This window comes from Pinus tabuliformis, chromosome 1_1 (assembly GCF_031772625.1).
Source record: "Pinus tabuliformis cultivar Carrire ecotype Pingquan chromosome 1_1, CPIR1, whole genome shotgun sequence".
NCBI lineage: Eukaryota > Viridiplantae > Streptophyta > Pinopsida > Pinales > Pinaceae > Pinus > Pinus tabuliformis.
Genome location: NC_142297.1, coordinates 127,344,038 through 127,360,948, shown reverse-complemented (window position 1 = coordinate 127,360,948; position 16,911 = coordinate 127,344,038). Strand labels below are relative to the sequence as shown.

Sequence of the window (16,911 nt, the reverse complement as noted above, 5' to 3'; positions counted from 1 at the left end):
GGTTCAAATATAGGAAATGAATGGTTTCATGTTAATTGTATAAACATGTTTTGTAGATTCAAATAAAACAAATCTACAACTCAGTCTAGGGGCAATGTGTAGATGTAATATAAGAAAGTTTGTAAACCTTTTTACATGTTGGCTTAATATGTTGAATTTATAATATGTAAAATTTTAAACATTTACATGTTGGTTAAAATTAATATACATCGCAAGGAAGATGTTGTAGTGTAAAAAGTTAAATGCAATAAAAATAATAAAATTCAAATTTGTTACATTGTAATTTTGTTGTTATTAAAAAAGTACAAATAACTTTTTAGATTAATAAAAATCATAATATACATATTACATTAAAATATATAAGTAGCAACAATAAGTTAAGGTCCATTTAACCTTATAAAATAGAATAATGATTATGTAACCATATTTAAATTTAATTAATATGCACATAAACTTACAATACAATAATATGTTTATCCATGAATATTCACGTCCACTTTGCCATAGATATTATTAACTCGTAACTCATCAATACAACATGCCCAAAAACCATTTTTCATTTCACACTCAAAATATTTATAAAGTATTTTATTTGAATTTAATTTTATAACATTTGTTAATTAAATTTAAAAAAAAAAAAATATTATAGTTACTTTTGAAATATACCTACCCCTCTATCACATGGAGAAATATAAGATATAAATAGTAATTATAAATTAAGATCCATTTCACCATATAAATTAAAATAATAATTTTGTAACCATATTTAGATTTCATTAATAAACACAAAACACTTAATACTTACAATATAACAAGATTTTAAAGCATGGCTACTCACCACCACTTTACCATGGATATTATTAACCATGCCATACCATGGGCCAATATGATGACTCATCAATACCACATGCCTAAAATTCACCCCTCATTTCACAATCAAATTAATATTTACAATTAATAAAACTTTTAACCATGGATATTATTAACCATACCATACCATGGCCCATCAATACCACATGTCCAAAATCCATCTCTCATTACACAATCAAAATATTTTATAAATATATATATATATATATATATATATATATATATATAGTTTATAAATTTTATTTTATTACATTGTAGGGCCAAGAGACACTCATATCCAATTATATTATGTTATCTAATTATATAAAAATAAAAATAATCTAAAAATGTAAAATTAATAATTAAACCAGCCTAGACTCATCTTAACACTTGATCTATCAAGATTTGAGAGGGATCAAATTTCTCGAAGTGCAAACTTTTCTTCAAATTTTACAGTCAGAAAAAAAATTTACACCTTGAGAGATTTAATCTGACTCGATACTTAACAGATTGGGATCTAAAATAGATCTACACTAGGTTAAATCTATTTCCATTTAAGATAAAGTGAAACAAACAAATAATTTTATTAACATAATTAAAAATTATTTCAAATTAGCAAACATAAATTTTTTAAACAATTTTTTTTAAAAGAAATTTGGATAAATACACATAATATAGACACTATTAAAATAAGGCACGAACCCAATCTCCGCTGTTTTAAATCCATTTCCATTTTAGGATGAAGCGAAACAAACAAACAATTTTATTAACATAGATACTATTTCAAATTGGTAAACATAATTTTTATTATTATTATTTTAAGCAAAAAAACATTTTAAGGAATTTGGATAATTATTTTTTTGCAAAAAAAACTTTAAAAAAATTTGGATAATTATTTTTTGAAAGAAAAAAACCTTTAAAGAAATTTGGATAAATACACATAGTCTAGACACTATTAAAATAGGGCACGAACCCAATCTACGCTGGTTTAAATCCATCTCCATTTTAGGATGCAAGTGAAAAAACCAACAATTTTATTAACATAGTTAAAACTATTTCAAATGGGTAAACATAATTTTTATAATTTTTTTTAATACAAGCCCTTTAAATTTTTTTTAAGACAAATACATATATTTTAGACATTATTAAAATAAGGTACGAACTTAATATTTTGTCAGGTGTGAATCCAGCTTTATAAAAAAATATTGATCACCCACAATTTTGAAATTTGATAATTATAATATAGATTTCCTAAGTTCATGTCAATTTTTTGCCAAAATCATACGGAAATTTTTAATATTTTGATTACAAACAAATTTAAGATTAAAAGTGCAGTTCCTTATGATATATTGTTAAGTGAAATAGGGACCGCTCCAATTGAAGCAATTGCTATAGTGCGAGTCATAAGGTATTAAACAAAATTGAACAAATAGAAGAGGGTAGATGGCCTAAGGTTGTCTTTAATGATAGATTGTGCAAGAACAAAAAAACTTGGATGCAACAAAATAACAAATGGTTTAGTAAATGAGGTATTTCCTTGAACGTGTGTCCCATAAACAACAAAGAGATAACAACTTTTGCTATGGAAAAGTTCCACAAGCGAACTTGGAATAAGGAGCTAAGAAGAAAGAAAAAAATACTATATTGAATTGTTTAATCCCACTTATAGTCACAACCAAAAGCATACATAGAGGCCAATATCTCTTGGAAGCCAAAATTGGTATTGCTCAGTTAAGGACTAATTCTCATCAACTCTAGGCACTGGAAAAGACCAAAGGAAGTGTGGGAGGAAAGAGTATGCATTTTTTGTTCTTCCAGAAAAGTGGAAACATAAAAACATTTCATTTTAGAATGTGAAGCCTTTAAAGACAACAGGGAAAGTTATGCAGATACAGGTAGCTCTTGGGATAATCTATTTATCTAGGGGTAGGAGCATTTATTTGAAGCTTCTCTATTTAGCTAGAGGTAGGAACATTTATTTGAAGCTTCAAAAAAACGCTAAATACAAGCAAATGAATAAGCAATCTATCCCATAAACTATCTCGACAAACCTTGTAAACTTTAAAATAATTTAAAGTGGTAAACTTTAAAATAATTTCTTCCTCCTACTTATATAATACTCCTATAATAATGGTTGAGTAGAAATTCTAAATCTATTTTTTTTGGTCCTTATAACTATAATGTACGGTTTTAATACATTCTGCTGCCGGTTTGGAATTTCTTTCTAGCATTCTGTAGGACCCACACATCGCATTCTCTGGAAAGCTCGATATGGTGCGAGAAATTCAGTGCAATTTACAGGCGCTATTTCTACGAGAACCCGGTCTTCTTTGGCTCATAATTAACTGCTAATTTTAAACTCGCACCTTCGATTTCATTCTCCACTAAAGTTTTCAATATCTCGAATGGCTACGTCTTGTACAGGGTTTTACATCCTTCAGCCTTCGACTCTGCGCTTAAAATCCTCCTCATGTACAACGTTATCCATTGCTCGGCTCTGTTGTGCAAGAAATGCACACTTACAGAATAGAAGTAAGAATCTGTACTGGAAAAGGCCACTTTTGTGGGAGAAAGTGGTAAGCCGTCGAGCTCTAACGTGCAATTTCTTCCGGCAACCTGTGGAAGAGGATAAAGCCGCGGACAACGATGAAAGAAATGAACTGGAACCTGAGCGACCACCTTTCGACTTAAATATGGCCGTAGTTCTTGCTGGTTTTGCCTTCGAAGCTTACACTACACCCACTGTGAGCATATAAAAAGTTTGTGAATTTAGGCTTAAAGATGCTGAATAAGGTAGTGTCAATATAAATTAGCCAGTCTACTTTTACTTATAGAGTTACAATAAATAATTGTTTGCGGAAGGTTAGGGTTAAAGATGTGAAATTGGAAAATGTCAGGTAGGAGATTATTCTCTGGAATTTTACGCTTAGAAATGTTGTATGCAAATATCAGAAAAGTGACAAACATCTTTGAATCACTGTTTTATAATTGTGAAATATGTGTCTAATTTTTCAGGATATGGTAATTTCAGATGAACAGATTATTTGTTAAATACTGTATGATAATTCATATGGTTGCTATGAAATTTTGAGGCTTAAATGTGTTAACTAGAGGAAGAGAAAAACGCTCTGTGATATGATTTTTGACGTTGGATTAAGCTGCCATAGATATTATCTTAAATAAATTTAAAAGAAATATATATATTTGTATACTGGATTAATGTTGAGATTTAAAAACAACCATATCCAAGATGAACACCGGTATTGTTTTTTTTCCACAGAAAAAAAGTGCACTTTTCCACTACTTAAAATAAAAAAGCTGCGTTTTGTATCCAATCCTAATAAAAAGCTTCACAAGCCTTTTATAAAAGCTGCACTATGGCATTAGAGCCAGCCAATCCTCTCCCATATAGGACAGGAAAACAATTAAAACAAGACAACATCGACTATCAAGAGAATACAAACTAAAAGCAAAAGATTACATAGCAATCATTAGTGGGAAATCCAAGACGGTAAAATCCACTTCGACAAGAGATCTCTTTCATCCATATTTCTGGTCAGTGATGACAGGAAGTGTATTTGCCTCTTAGAGTAGCATTTGAGATCTTTATAAAATGCCCTAGCTTGTTGCCGATAGCCTCTAGAGACTCCGGCAGCCAATAATCTAAAGGAAGGGAATAGAGTCTTATCCATACCGGCACTGAGGTGAAAGTTTTTCGTTCTGGGACAAAGTTCATTACCCATGGTCTCATATAAAAGCCTGCAGAAGCGTAAAAATCGGGTCCTCCCTCGAACACTCTGTCTTCATCCTCTAAGCTTGTGAACACCACCGTGAAGAAGCCCTTGGACCCAAGGTGAAGGTCAGTTTCCCCCTTTGGTTTCCAGTGGTTTCTTATCCATGCTTGTAAAGCCTTCTCCGTTGGCCAAATCCCCATAAATTTACAGATAATAGCATACTTCGACATGTGGTCTCTGTGTACTTACAACGCTGGGTCACTTAAAACGATTCGAGGAATAGTGGTCGACTTGGGTTTACAGACCCTTGATGTACTCATAGGAGCAACTTTCAGACTGCTAACCTCTGTCCTCTTCTCCTTACTAGTTTCCTCATGATTCTCTTCCTCTCCTTGAGGTTTGATAGTTTTCGATTTTTTAGTATTCTTAGCCTCTGTTACCACCTCTGTTGGTTTCTTGAAGCGATGTGATTCAACTCCCATGCTTCTGTCCGCAACCACTTGACTGTAGGAGGGAGCTAATCTCCCTCCTCCGCGCCCCGCCATGGTGACCAACGACAAAAAACTAAAGCAAAACCATGATATGCTTCCTTCGCGTTTTCGGAAGTCCGTTTATCGCTAAGCTTGGGTTTAAAGGTAATCGTTTTTTTATTCTCTCTCTTAATGAAAACTTTTTTTTTAAATAATTTTTTTTTTTAGGCAGATTATTATATATATATATATACAATCTAAATTGTATAATTTATTTAATTTTTTTATTATTAATAATTTAATTAATTAAATTAATTAATATATATATCTATATCTATATATATATAAAATTTATTATTATTATTATTATTATTTTTTGAATAATATATTAATTTATACGACCATATTAAAAACATATAATATAGTTTGTATTTAATAAATCTAACACTATGGATGATGGGTTACATATTGGGGTTGCGACTCTTGACACCCTGAAATCCACCTAAAGCCAGCCACGTAAAGTGACAGAGTGATTGTGCAGGCAGGACAGTGGGATTGGGTCAAGAGAGGTGGTGTGGGAACATAAGTATTATGTTGTTGGGGGATAGAGTGGACCGGTGGTTAACGACAGTGGAATTTTAATACACAGCCGAGGGTCAATAGGAGGGCGACGGGGTGTTGGACGGAAAGCACATCAGGAAGTCACGAGGAGGGGAGAGTGTGGGCCGGTTGCTGCGGGGTGGACTACTAGGCGAGTGTAGAGGGTAAGAAACCAAATGACAAATTTGGTGGCAAAGATGATGGTAAGGGTTGCGGTTACGATTAGGTAAGTCGTTTACGGGTGACGAAAGGGTGTAGTGGCTCGGAAAACAGTGGTTGAGCAGCATTGTGGGCTCCGGTGGCTACCGTTACTATGTTTATATGCTGTTTGGCAGGTGCATTATACAATTTTTATGAATAATCTCTTTCTTTTTTAGTTTTTTTTAAGTTGAGTAATTTTATTTATTTATTTTTTTAAATGGCCAAGGGCTTCTGACGAATCAACGACGAGGGAACTCCCAAAAGGGTAGCGAAATGCTTCAATTTCGATGGCAACAATGTTTGACAAAACTTTGATGGCTAAAAGCCGAGATCAGATGTGGCTCTGATACCAATGTAATGACCAAAAGTCGTATACGCAACGGAAATATTAAAATACTTCGTAGACAAAGACGTCCATTGTAAAACAGTAATTGTAAATTGTATATTGTATAAAGAATTGTTGTAGGATGATACAAATGAAAATGAGTTTCCTGTATATATAGCCAGGTAAGTACCCTTTCACTAACGGTTATGTCTTTAGGGACATATGTTTTCATTAAATGCTAACTAATTAATCATTAATTTGAATTGTTGTAGGATGATACAAATGAGAATGAGGGTCCTACATATATAGCTAGGTAAGTACCCTTTCACTAACGGTTTTGTCCTTAGGGACATACCTTTTCATTAAATGTTAACTAATTAATCATTAATCTTATTTGTTGTCTCTCACATTATTTGTGTTTATTTCTTATATAAATTTAGTTCGTTACACTTTCTTTCTATGAAAAGTGATGGGATAAATAAATAATTATTTTATTACCCTTTTCATTATGTGTTCCTACCATATGGACTAAACAATGAGGAATATAACACAAATTTAAAATACAAAGAGATTGTTCTACATTGATAGATTTAATCCAACAGACCTGAGAGCCTGTAGTAATGCTTAAGCAGATATGTGGAGGAAATACGTACCCACAAAGTTTGCGTGGATCATATAGTTGCAAACATTGTGGAGTTGGGTGTTGGTGACAAATTGACCTTGTCATACCATTATGAATCTGCCCTCGATTTACTTTAAGTACAGTGATTAAAATAATAATCTTGGAAATATAACGTTGGCTTGACAACAAATGATGGGTTCACCATGGCTAGATTGAGACCTTGCTCCACTAACTTCTAGGCTTCTTTCTCAGCAATAGTTTTTGCATATGCATACCAGATTAGTCTCATGATGTTCAATCTCTCCTTCTCACTCGATAGATCCCACAAAAAATCAATTTGAATTAAATAGAAGATTCGATGATTTGGACCTCTACCCACATAATAACTCGACCTTTAATCCAACACAATGTGATCAACTCAACCCTTCATGCTTAAATCCCATTTGTGGGCACAATCAACCTAAGCTTACAGGGCAAAATTATGTGACAAGAACAGAAACAATGGCCTCAGCGATCTGATTGTGCACCAAAGCAACAACTTTGAGAACATTATGCCATTCCAAACTTGTGAATTTACAACGACTCCAACTGATTGAAAATCTCAATCTGAAAATCTTTCCAAACACTATGTACTCTACCCATTTTCATGCCTCAAAATTCTACTTATTGAATGTAGTGCCCAACATTCGAATCTCAATAACAATGTTAGAGTTTTCAAGGGCCAAAGGTGAGGATGAAGACATTAGATCACAGGGCTAATATACGCCCTAATGGGTACTCATTTAACGTCAGAGCTCGTGATAATGGTGTTGTCTAATTCAAATTCCCCACAGTTGGCTCTGAGATTTTTGCAGTGTGCCAAAACTCAACCAGGGTTCAAGTCAAACTCTGCCTTCTATGATGAGTTGATCAATATTGCTGGCCATTGTAAAGACTTTGGAACCCTAAAGATTGTTAAAATTTGGCAAGTCATGGATGAATTTCTCCTAGAAGAAATCATATCTTTTGTGAAATTTTGGCTAACCTCGAATCCTATTGCAACAACTAATGTTATTTCTTATATTTGTTAATTAAATTAAACAAATTATTTGCTGTCTGCTACGGAAAATATCGAAACAAATACATTGCAACCTTCACAAAATAAATACTGCGGAAGAAATAAAAATGCTGGAAGAATAGATGCACACACACACAAATACACTTGGACTAAGTCCCCTGAAAAACCCAAATCAGGAAAACCAGTGCATTAGCTGAGGGTTTTAATATTATGTAGTAGTAAATCTGAGTATAAGGCTATGGATGCTCAAATCTAGCAATCCATATAGAGAAATGACTGACAATAAATATAGTGAGAAAAATCTCACTCCCATAGGCCATCCGACACTGACTCTCTGCTGCCCCTCTATGTAGTCACTGCGTCAGCCTACGCAGTACTGCGTCCCACAACTCAGAACTGCTTCCCTCTCGCTATCTGATGAATTGTTGTCTGGAAGATGGATCCTCCTGGCCTCCAGACTCTCTCTCTCGGCTTCTAGCACTGACGCCATGCTTCTCCCCAGAAAATACGAAATCCCCACTGAAGCACTGCGCTGCCTCTGCGTGGATTTGCGCTGCCTCTCTTTGGCACTTATTGTCTCTCTGCAGTGCACTCACCGGAACCGGAAAAACTTCCTTCGACCATCCTATCCCCACCCCTCTCTCATTGCTTCAAGCTCACTAACTCTCTCTCTGGCAACTCAGTGCTGCTACTCAGGAAATTGATCTACCAGTGAAATCGAACTGCTGGTGTGTGTTCTCCAAGCCCCATCGAGTTTCTTCTTATAATATCTCGTTGAGACATCAACGACCATGATTAAAACTTAATCAATGGCTAAGATTAGCTAGAACTCTATCCAAGTTTTTTCTAGAAGATTATCACCATGACTTAATTAATACCCTTTAATTAATCATATTTCCTAAGTTTAGACTTAGGAAATATTAAATATTGATTAACTATTTTAATTAAGTTGTCTCTAAGTGGAATTTCCAGAAACGATTTCTGCGTTTTGGAGAATACATGTATTCTAGCATCTCCACCAAATTTCATGGCTAGAATAGATTTGATGCTACAAAAACTAACACTCCCTCTTAGCGAGGACCGTGTTCTAGTGCTACAACCCACTGAAGTAACACCCTATCTCTGCACCACCTCCTGTCACGCTGCTGATGTCTGGCTGCTGTTGCCCACCAACTACTACGCAACTTTGATATATGCTACATCTGTGTTGTTGCTGGCCCTGCTGCACTGTGGCCAACACTGCATCTGCACTGCAACTCCCTCTCCATATGCTGTTGCTGCAACTGCAACCATTGCAACTGAAAAGCATCCAAAATACTAAACCAACTGTGGTCAATGTGATGCATCTGTCACTTGAGTCTTGATTATTGCTAGACTTTGCGTTGTCACTGAAGCCTCTGTGCTGCTGTTGACTCTGCTCTGTGCCAACTGCGTTGCTGCCAACTTTGCATTGCGCTACCCAGTATCTGACTTGCTACTAGCCACTGCATCTGTCACTCTGGCATCTGACTGCACCATTTGCCACTGATCCATCTTGCTACTGAAATATTGTGGACTCACGTAGCAAGGTTCTGATTCAAGAGGTGGACCTCCTCAAGAATCCTGCCAATCCTGTAGTTATCTGGTGCTACAAAACCAAATCACCCCACCTCACTCCTAGAGGTATATCGGTGATCATGGAAAACTCTTCCTCCAATCTAGAGGACAATCTGTTGATCTCTGCATGAGTTACTGCCTGGTCCTACTTCTCCTCCTTGTCCTTCTTCTTGAGAGGTCACTGGGTGTTGTAGTGGCCAAGCTTACCACATATGAAGCATTTGACCTTGGAAAGTTCCTTCTTCCTCCTGCGCTGCTCTTCCTGCCCCTTTGATGCGAGGGTCACATTCTTCTCTTCCTTCACTTTCTTCGTCCCATTGTTGCTGCTGCTGCCACTGATGGTGCGCTTCACCAAATCTCGCCTTATCTCCTCTTGTTTCAGATCAATCGACATTTGATCCTACTTTGGCAACTTGTCTCTGCCCAGAATACTCTGGTCGAGGACTTGCCAGTCTTTGGAAATGCAGTTTAGAGCTAACCGCACCAATCTATGGGCTGGGGTGCTGACCCTACTGCAGACAACTGGTCACAAACATCTTGAATCCTAATGAGGAAGGGGTCTATGCGCTCCCCTTTCTGCATCCTTGGACATCTCAGCTTCTCGTTAAGATACATCTTCCGCTGCTCGGAAGATCCCTCATATAGCGTAGTAAGAGCTTCGCGCATCTACTTGGTAGTATCTTTGCCAGCTATGTGAGACACCACGCGATCTCGAATGCCGCTGAGAATCAACCTCTTTGCTTACGCCATATTCTTCTTTTAGGTCTTCAAAAGATTTGCATCCGCGGGTACAACTACCACGCTATCGATGTAGGCTTTGAGATCGTATTCATCTAGAAAACAAGAAATTCTTGACTTCTAAATCACGTAGTTGGAGGCTTCGTCCAGCCGATCCTTATCTTTCAGCCCATTGATGCCATCTCTGCAAAAAGTCAAACTGCTCCTCTTCTCCTCCGCGCAACATTCTAACTAATTATAACAGTATAGAACATTCAATTTTCTGCAAAGTACATTCAACGTTTTGCAAAATACATTCATTTCCATTTAGATTTATGGAAAGTACATTCAATTTTCTGCAAAATACATTCAGTTTGCTGCATAGAACTTTCAAGTTTCTACAAAGAATTTTTAAATTTCTACATAGAACATTCAATTTTAACATGGTATCAGAGCCTTAGTGAAGACAAGTCCAAGGAGACTAGAGATCACCTGAAGAGACACCACTTGCTGCTAAAGATTTTTTGATGAAGATGACTTCATCCTACTTCAAGGTAGAGGAGACGCTGAATGATGCTTCAAACTTTGGTCCATGGAAAACAAGGTTAGATATCACTGTTGAAGAACACGAAGTTCTGCAGTATGTTGAAGAACAATAGCTGATCCACTAGAGAATTCAAATGTTGTTGTCAAATCCAAACATAAAAAGGCTGAAATCAAAGCTAGAAAATTTATCCTTGATTCTCTCAGTGATCATTTCATTACTTATGTTTCTGGTTTGAAGAAAGCTAAAGAAGTGTATGACAAACTAATTGACATGTTTGCAATTAGTAACTTGAACCACATTATTGCCTTGAAGAATCAACTGAAGGACATCAAGATGAGTAGAGGAGAGATGGTTTTACTTCCTGAGAATGACCAAAATCAGGAATCAACTGTCGGTGAAGTTGTACTTGACAAAGAAATGGTGTTGATTGTGCTTGGAGGCCTTTCTCCTGATGGGGAGACTTTTATCACCACTATCAACAATATCAACACTATTCCCACATTTGATGAGCTCCTGGGAAAGTGTATCCAAGAGGAGGTCAGAATGATCTTTAGAGGGAGAATTTCACATCTTGAAGAAGAAGAACCTACTGCATTTTCAACCTATGATGACAAAAAGAAAGGTAATAAAAAGAAATCTGTTTTCAAATCAAATAAAGAGAATCTATGTTGAAGGAAATGTAACTAGGTTCGGTTTTCATTGACTTGTAATTATAATATTATGAAGAAAAATTGTTATTCCTTGCATCATGGGTTTCATGAGCAAGATGTGTGTTGACCACTATGTGTCAACGACCCATAGCAGTACACCCCCTTTTTCGCAAAAGGGATAGAGCTTGATCGACGTGTCTGTGCCATTCGACTATCATCATTAGCTTGATCATGTTATTTTGTAAACCCAGTCTGCATGTGTAAATTGTAAATGATCTTAGCAGATCTGTGTCACGTATGTAATTGCCTAGGTAAACCTAATTTTCTAGTGATGATCTACGTTCCGGAAGGTTTCTTGTCTCACCGACCCATGGCCGACAGAGTTTTCCTTCAGCCTAACCCAAAGCCGGAATGGATTTTGTCATTAGAATCTTAGGGGAATCTTAGTGTGCTTCAAGTCTATGTAAAAGTAATTTGGAAATAATTCTAACTATTTGGTTAGGTTATTACAAATTGCTTGATCTGCTAGATTATATTTGTGTCGCAGAACTGGGTAGTCTATGAGGGTCTTTGTTAAATGGGTTTTCCCCCTTGAGATGTAAAAGTGTAAAAAACATGATGTAAAGTGTCTTGAGGGTAAAAAAAATGTTTAATCCCCTCATAGGTTCTAGGTCCTAGGTGTTTTTTCCAAAGGCTAAGTTCGAGGGTCCCTTTAAATAAAAAAATAAAATAAATAAAAATAAAAATTAAATTAAAATAAATTAAAAAATAAATAAAAAATTAAAAATAAAATAAAATAATAATAATAAGTCAAAGTTTTGAGGAAATAAATGCAAAATTCTAATTTTTTAATATATTCAAATGCATTTAAAATTTCGACGGATGAGATTAAAAGAGATTTTGATCCTCATTGACGGCGAGATCACTTTGACATGGATCACTCGAACTAGCTGTTGGGAATTTTTCCTTTAAATAGGGTGTCAGGGGTCATTTGAGATCATTCGATCTGTGAGTCTTGTGCTAAAGAAAGCTCTCTTGTAGTCATTTTTCATGTGCAATAAAGAAAGACTTTGGGGTTGAAATCTTGCTGATGTTACTCTTCCAGAGATGCTGTAAGATGTTTTATTTCCGTGCATGATTTTAATTTCAGCCATTGATGATAGCTTTATGAAGAGTGATTTTAAACACAGGTATCTTGTTTAGTTGCTAGGGTTTGAATGGTAGTTAAATTTTTGAATATGATGGTAGGTATCTCCATTAGATTTGGATTTTAGTATCGTTTTCTCCCTCTTTGTTAATGGTTGAAGTAAGCTGGGCAAGAAAATCTAGATTTCGAAGATCAACGAGCGTTTGGGGAAGTTCTCGGCTGAACCAGCCAACTCCCGAGAAAGCATTCTCTAAAGAGCTCAGCCAGTTTTGATCCCGGGTTTATCATTTGAATTTTTCTTGTGAATGCATGAAGGGTTTTATGAAGCACCTCATACTAAATTTAAAATTCTAAAAATATTTTTGTGGCATATTGACAAATCTGGCTATTTGGAGCTTTCAAACTGCGAATATTGTAATTATTTAGCTGGTTTTTGGGTTTTTAGGTTTAATCCTTGCATATATTATTCCTGGGTGTTCTGTTTTTTCCATTACCGGTTGCAGGTCTGAGGAAATTTTTTTGTTTGAAGCCAGATCTAGGCCCTGGAGGGTAAGATTTGGCCTCAGAGTCAGCTCTTGCAGGGGTTTCTGAAGAAATTCGAGGTTTTCCAGGCCATTTGTCTGTTGGGGTTTCATTTTTGCAGGAAAAATTTTCGATTTTTTTTTTTTTTTTTTTAAATTAGGCTGCAATACATTGCAAAATCTCCCGGTATCCATTATTTCTGCCTTTGCTAGACATCTCATTCTCCCCTCATCGCATTTCTCTTAACCCGCAGCCTCTTCATCGATCCTTCCTCGAGATCCACGTGCCTTCCTTCCGTTATTGCCCAAACGCTGCAAATTTGTCCTCTCTGCCATTGCAACCTCCTCAACTACTGCGATTCACTGCTCCTTCACCCTTCACTGCCCACACATTTCTCCAAAAACCCTCACATTTTTTTTCTCACCCAATTCCTGTCTATCAATCATGCTTGCGTAGCAAGAAATCCTCTTCGTCACCATCGATCCCTTCCCTTTTCTTCCGTTGTTCATCCAAACACTGGCCATTCCGCTCCATTCCGCAATAGCATTCTCACTCCACTCCCTTCCACAGCTCCCAGACCTTCCACGCTATCCCTGCAGCCATCTGCATGCAGCCACCTCTCCACATTGCCAGAAACCCATGGATTTTTGTTTTTGTTTTTGTTTGTTTGTTTTTTGGTCTGCTGCCATCGTACCTGCAACTCCTTACGCTACTGTAAACTCAATCTGCGGCTCCATTCCAGTTCCACACTGCCGCTCCTCATCAGTAACTCTCATCGTCCAAACTGCAGTTGAATCCTCATGCAACCACTTAATACACCCTTCCAGCTCTGCGTTTCATCCACCATCGTTGCCAGATCTGCGTGGCTTCTTGCTCGAGCTCCGTCAAGCCTGCAAGCAAATTCATCCTCTTCTCAAATTGAAATTTGGACGCCGCCGAACTCCTCTCCGTCGTGCATCATCACGCTTTCCTCACTGTTGCCATCGATTGCACCTGCACACACGCAACAGTAAAAAAAAAAATACGCTCAGTCTATTTCTTTTATCCGTTTTAGGATTTGGCATTTTGATTTTTTCCAGTTTAGGGTTAATGTTTTTTAATAACTCTGTTTATAGTTCGATTTTGTTTGTTTTGATTTAAAATCGATAAAAACTTTAGGTTATATTTTATTTGATTTAGATTTAAGTTTTGATTAGTTTTAGATTTTTTTTAATAATAAAATAATTAAAATTAAAAAATCATAAAAAAGGTTCTTTTTAGGTTTTGGTTTGGTCTTATTTAGAATTTAGTTTTTTATTTTATGATTTTAATTTTAATCATTTAAAACATATATATAAAATTAAGAAAAAAAAAAATTGAAAGATTTTTTGTTTGTTTGTTTATTATTATTTATTTTTGGTATTTGATATAGATAAAAGTGCTTAAAGATTTTATTCGAAGATTAGCTATCTGAAAGTGGGGATTCATTTTATGAACTGGTTAGCATTTTGTGGTCATCCAAAGTATTCTATCTTTTGAAAATTTAATTGCTGGAGCTTTGCTAAGTCATTGAAATTGATCGTTTTGCTTGAATTATTTGATGCTCATCGTATGCTAGACATTTCAGTAAGTATCTTCAAGCAATTGTTAAAAGGTTTGTTCATATTTCTATTTCCTAAGCGGCAGCAAGCAAACCAATTATTTTCATTTCATTTCATCTAGCGAGATTATTAACTCCATAAGGCACTGATCTTAATCATTTAAAATTTCAATCAAGTTTTAAAATCAATCAAGTGCTTGTTTCCCTCACTGTGCCTCCCAACCCACTTGGTTCCCATTTGGTCTTTCTTTATCCCATAGGGTCTACCCCCCTTAGCCTAGGGAGACGGCTTAAACAGAGAGATCGAGGATTAGGGTGACAGGCCCGGTCTGAGTGTTGTCGCACTGCCTAGATAATCTGTGCGACAATAATGTGTTTACCATAGGTCAAAGACTTCTTCTTGATGTCTTTAGTATTTTATGTTACATCATAAGTATTATGAAAGTCGTAAGGTCAAAGGATAACACTCCAAGACAAGTGTCACTATCCTCATGCAAATCTGCTCTACAAAAATGAAGTAATCTCCTTGATGATATGTCGGCCTAGATACAAGGCACTCCTGTAGGCTCAAAGATCCATCGTTGACTCATATATATACAAGGAGTAACGTGGAGTCAAATAAGTTAAGTCTTCGGATTAGTTCAGATCACAGTCAACGAAGAAAAGGAACGCATATACAGTGAGCAGAGTAATATCTTGGAAGTTTGCAATATACATACAGTGTCTCGAGACCCTCATAAGTCTGTGATATATCTTGGAGGTCTCTTTGAAATCTATACACTGTGACAGCTCTCGGTGGTGGCCTGTATTGTGACTAGAATGCTCGGTGGTGAATACAACTCTTAGTGGTGGCACATCTAATCAGTATCATGACCAACGAAGGGTATGCAAGTCTGTCTCAAGACGTCAACATAAACGAAGAACTGTGGTAGCCGTGAAAAGGAGGAATCGAAGACAGTGATTGGACAACAAGGACGTAAAGAGGAGTACAGTGAATTGTGGACTAAACAAAGTAGAGGATAGTGACAAATGTCTTGAAGGTAACCTGGTGTCTATTTTGACAAGGGTCTTGGTATTCTTCATCTAACATCTATAAGAAGAGATTCAAGGGTTTACTCTCAAGAGGAGAGGTTTGCCCTGGCTTGGGGCCAACATCTAGTGCACTTGTACGATTGTTGTTCGTCTATTTTTGATAACTGTTTGATAATTGAAGAACACACTAACATAAGAAAGTGAATTTGAAGAAGACTACGCAAAATGTTATCAATAAGTTTGTGAAGAATCACTAAGCCATGTATTGCCCTAGATTCTTCAACATGGTATCAGAGCTATGGTTCATGAAGGGCATGAAGGAGGTCAACTATGTCACGGAAAAACTTGTGAAGAAGTGTTCATCCCAGTGAAGGGTCACGATGCCTATATATCTCAGTCTCGGTTAGAAGGGTCTCAATGCTATCACAATCAACACTGTCTCGGAAGAAATGTCTATAGCACAGTCACAAAGGAAATATCTACAATACAAAGATGTCTATATCACAACTTCGGTCTCGGGCATATCATAGTCTTGGAAGAATCACAGTATGTCACAATCCTGGGTATGATGAAAACACAATGCTAGTCTAGTCTTGAGGATGTGGTGTCAATAAAAAGAATGCCACTGCAAATTCAGAAATGAGAAAGATGCCACTTCAAAGACATCACCTTGACTTAAGTCATAACACGACAACAATCTTAGAACTCTCCTTCTCTAATATACCACAGTTTTGATAATACTTCAGTCTCAGCCTATGGTGATGCTACAGTGTTTGCCTACCTTGGAGCTACCATAGCCACTATTAACTATTCTAAGGAAGGACTTGCTAAAAGATCAAGGAGTATGAAGGAAGGCATCACAAAGGTTTGTCAAAATCCACAGGTATGTCTCTATTATAAAGTTTTGTTATTCTCTTTGTCAAATCCTATCTACACTACTAACGTTCATCTTGTTTAGCTCTCTTGAATCGTAAAAGATTCTTGTTTGAGGTAATTCATCATCTGATGAATCTACCACCCTATTCATCTCTAAATTGTTTGAATGAAAATAACCTTTCTCTGGAAGCCCTAACCTAAGGGCATATTGATAGGATGTCAATCCCTAAACCTTCTTAAGGATATTAATGATAAAAATTGCTACATTGATTGACATAAATTGATGATGTGTGAAACCCTAAACCTAATTAGGGTTATCAATGAAGAAAATCCTATACTTATTGATTTATTTGTAATGTCATATTCGAGTTTTTGATGTGATCATGG

At 36.1% G+C, this 16,911-nt stretch overlaps 1 protein-coding gene across 3 annotated transcripts in view; it reads left to right on the top strand.

The window, feature by feature from the left end:
• Nucleotides 1–3,062: 3,062 nt before the first annotated feature.
• LOC149211970 (putative triglyceride lipase) overlaps nucleotides 3,063–16,911 on the top strand; it is a 532,620-nt gene continuing 518,771 nt past the window's right edge. For all 3 annotated transcript variants that reach the window (XM_089391636.1, XM_089391634.1, XM_089391635.1), the window contains exon 1: nucleotides 3,063–3,593. In XM_089391636.1, coding sequence (XP_089247762.1) covers nucleotides 3,255–3,593 — 339 coding nt within the window. In that variant the 5' untranslated portion in view covers nucleotides 3,063–3,254. The remainder of the gene's footprint in view (nucleotides 3,594–16,911) is intronic.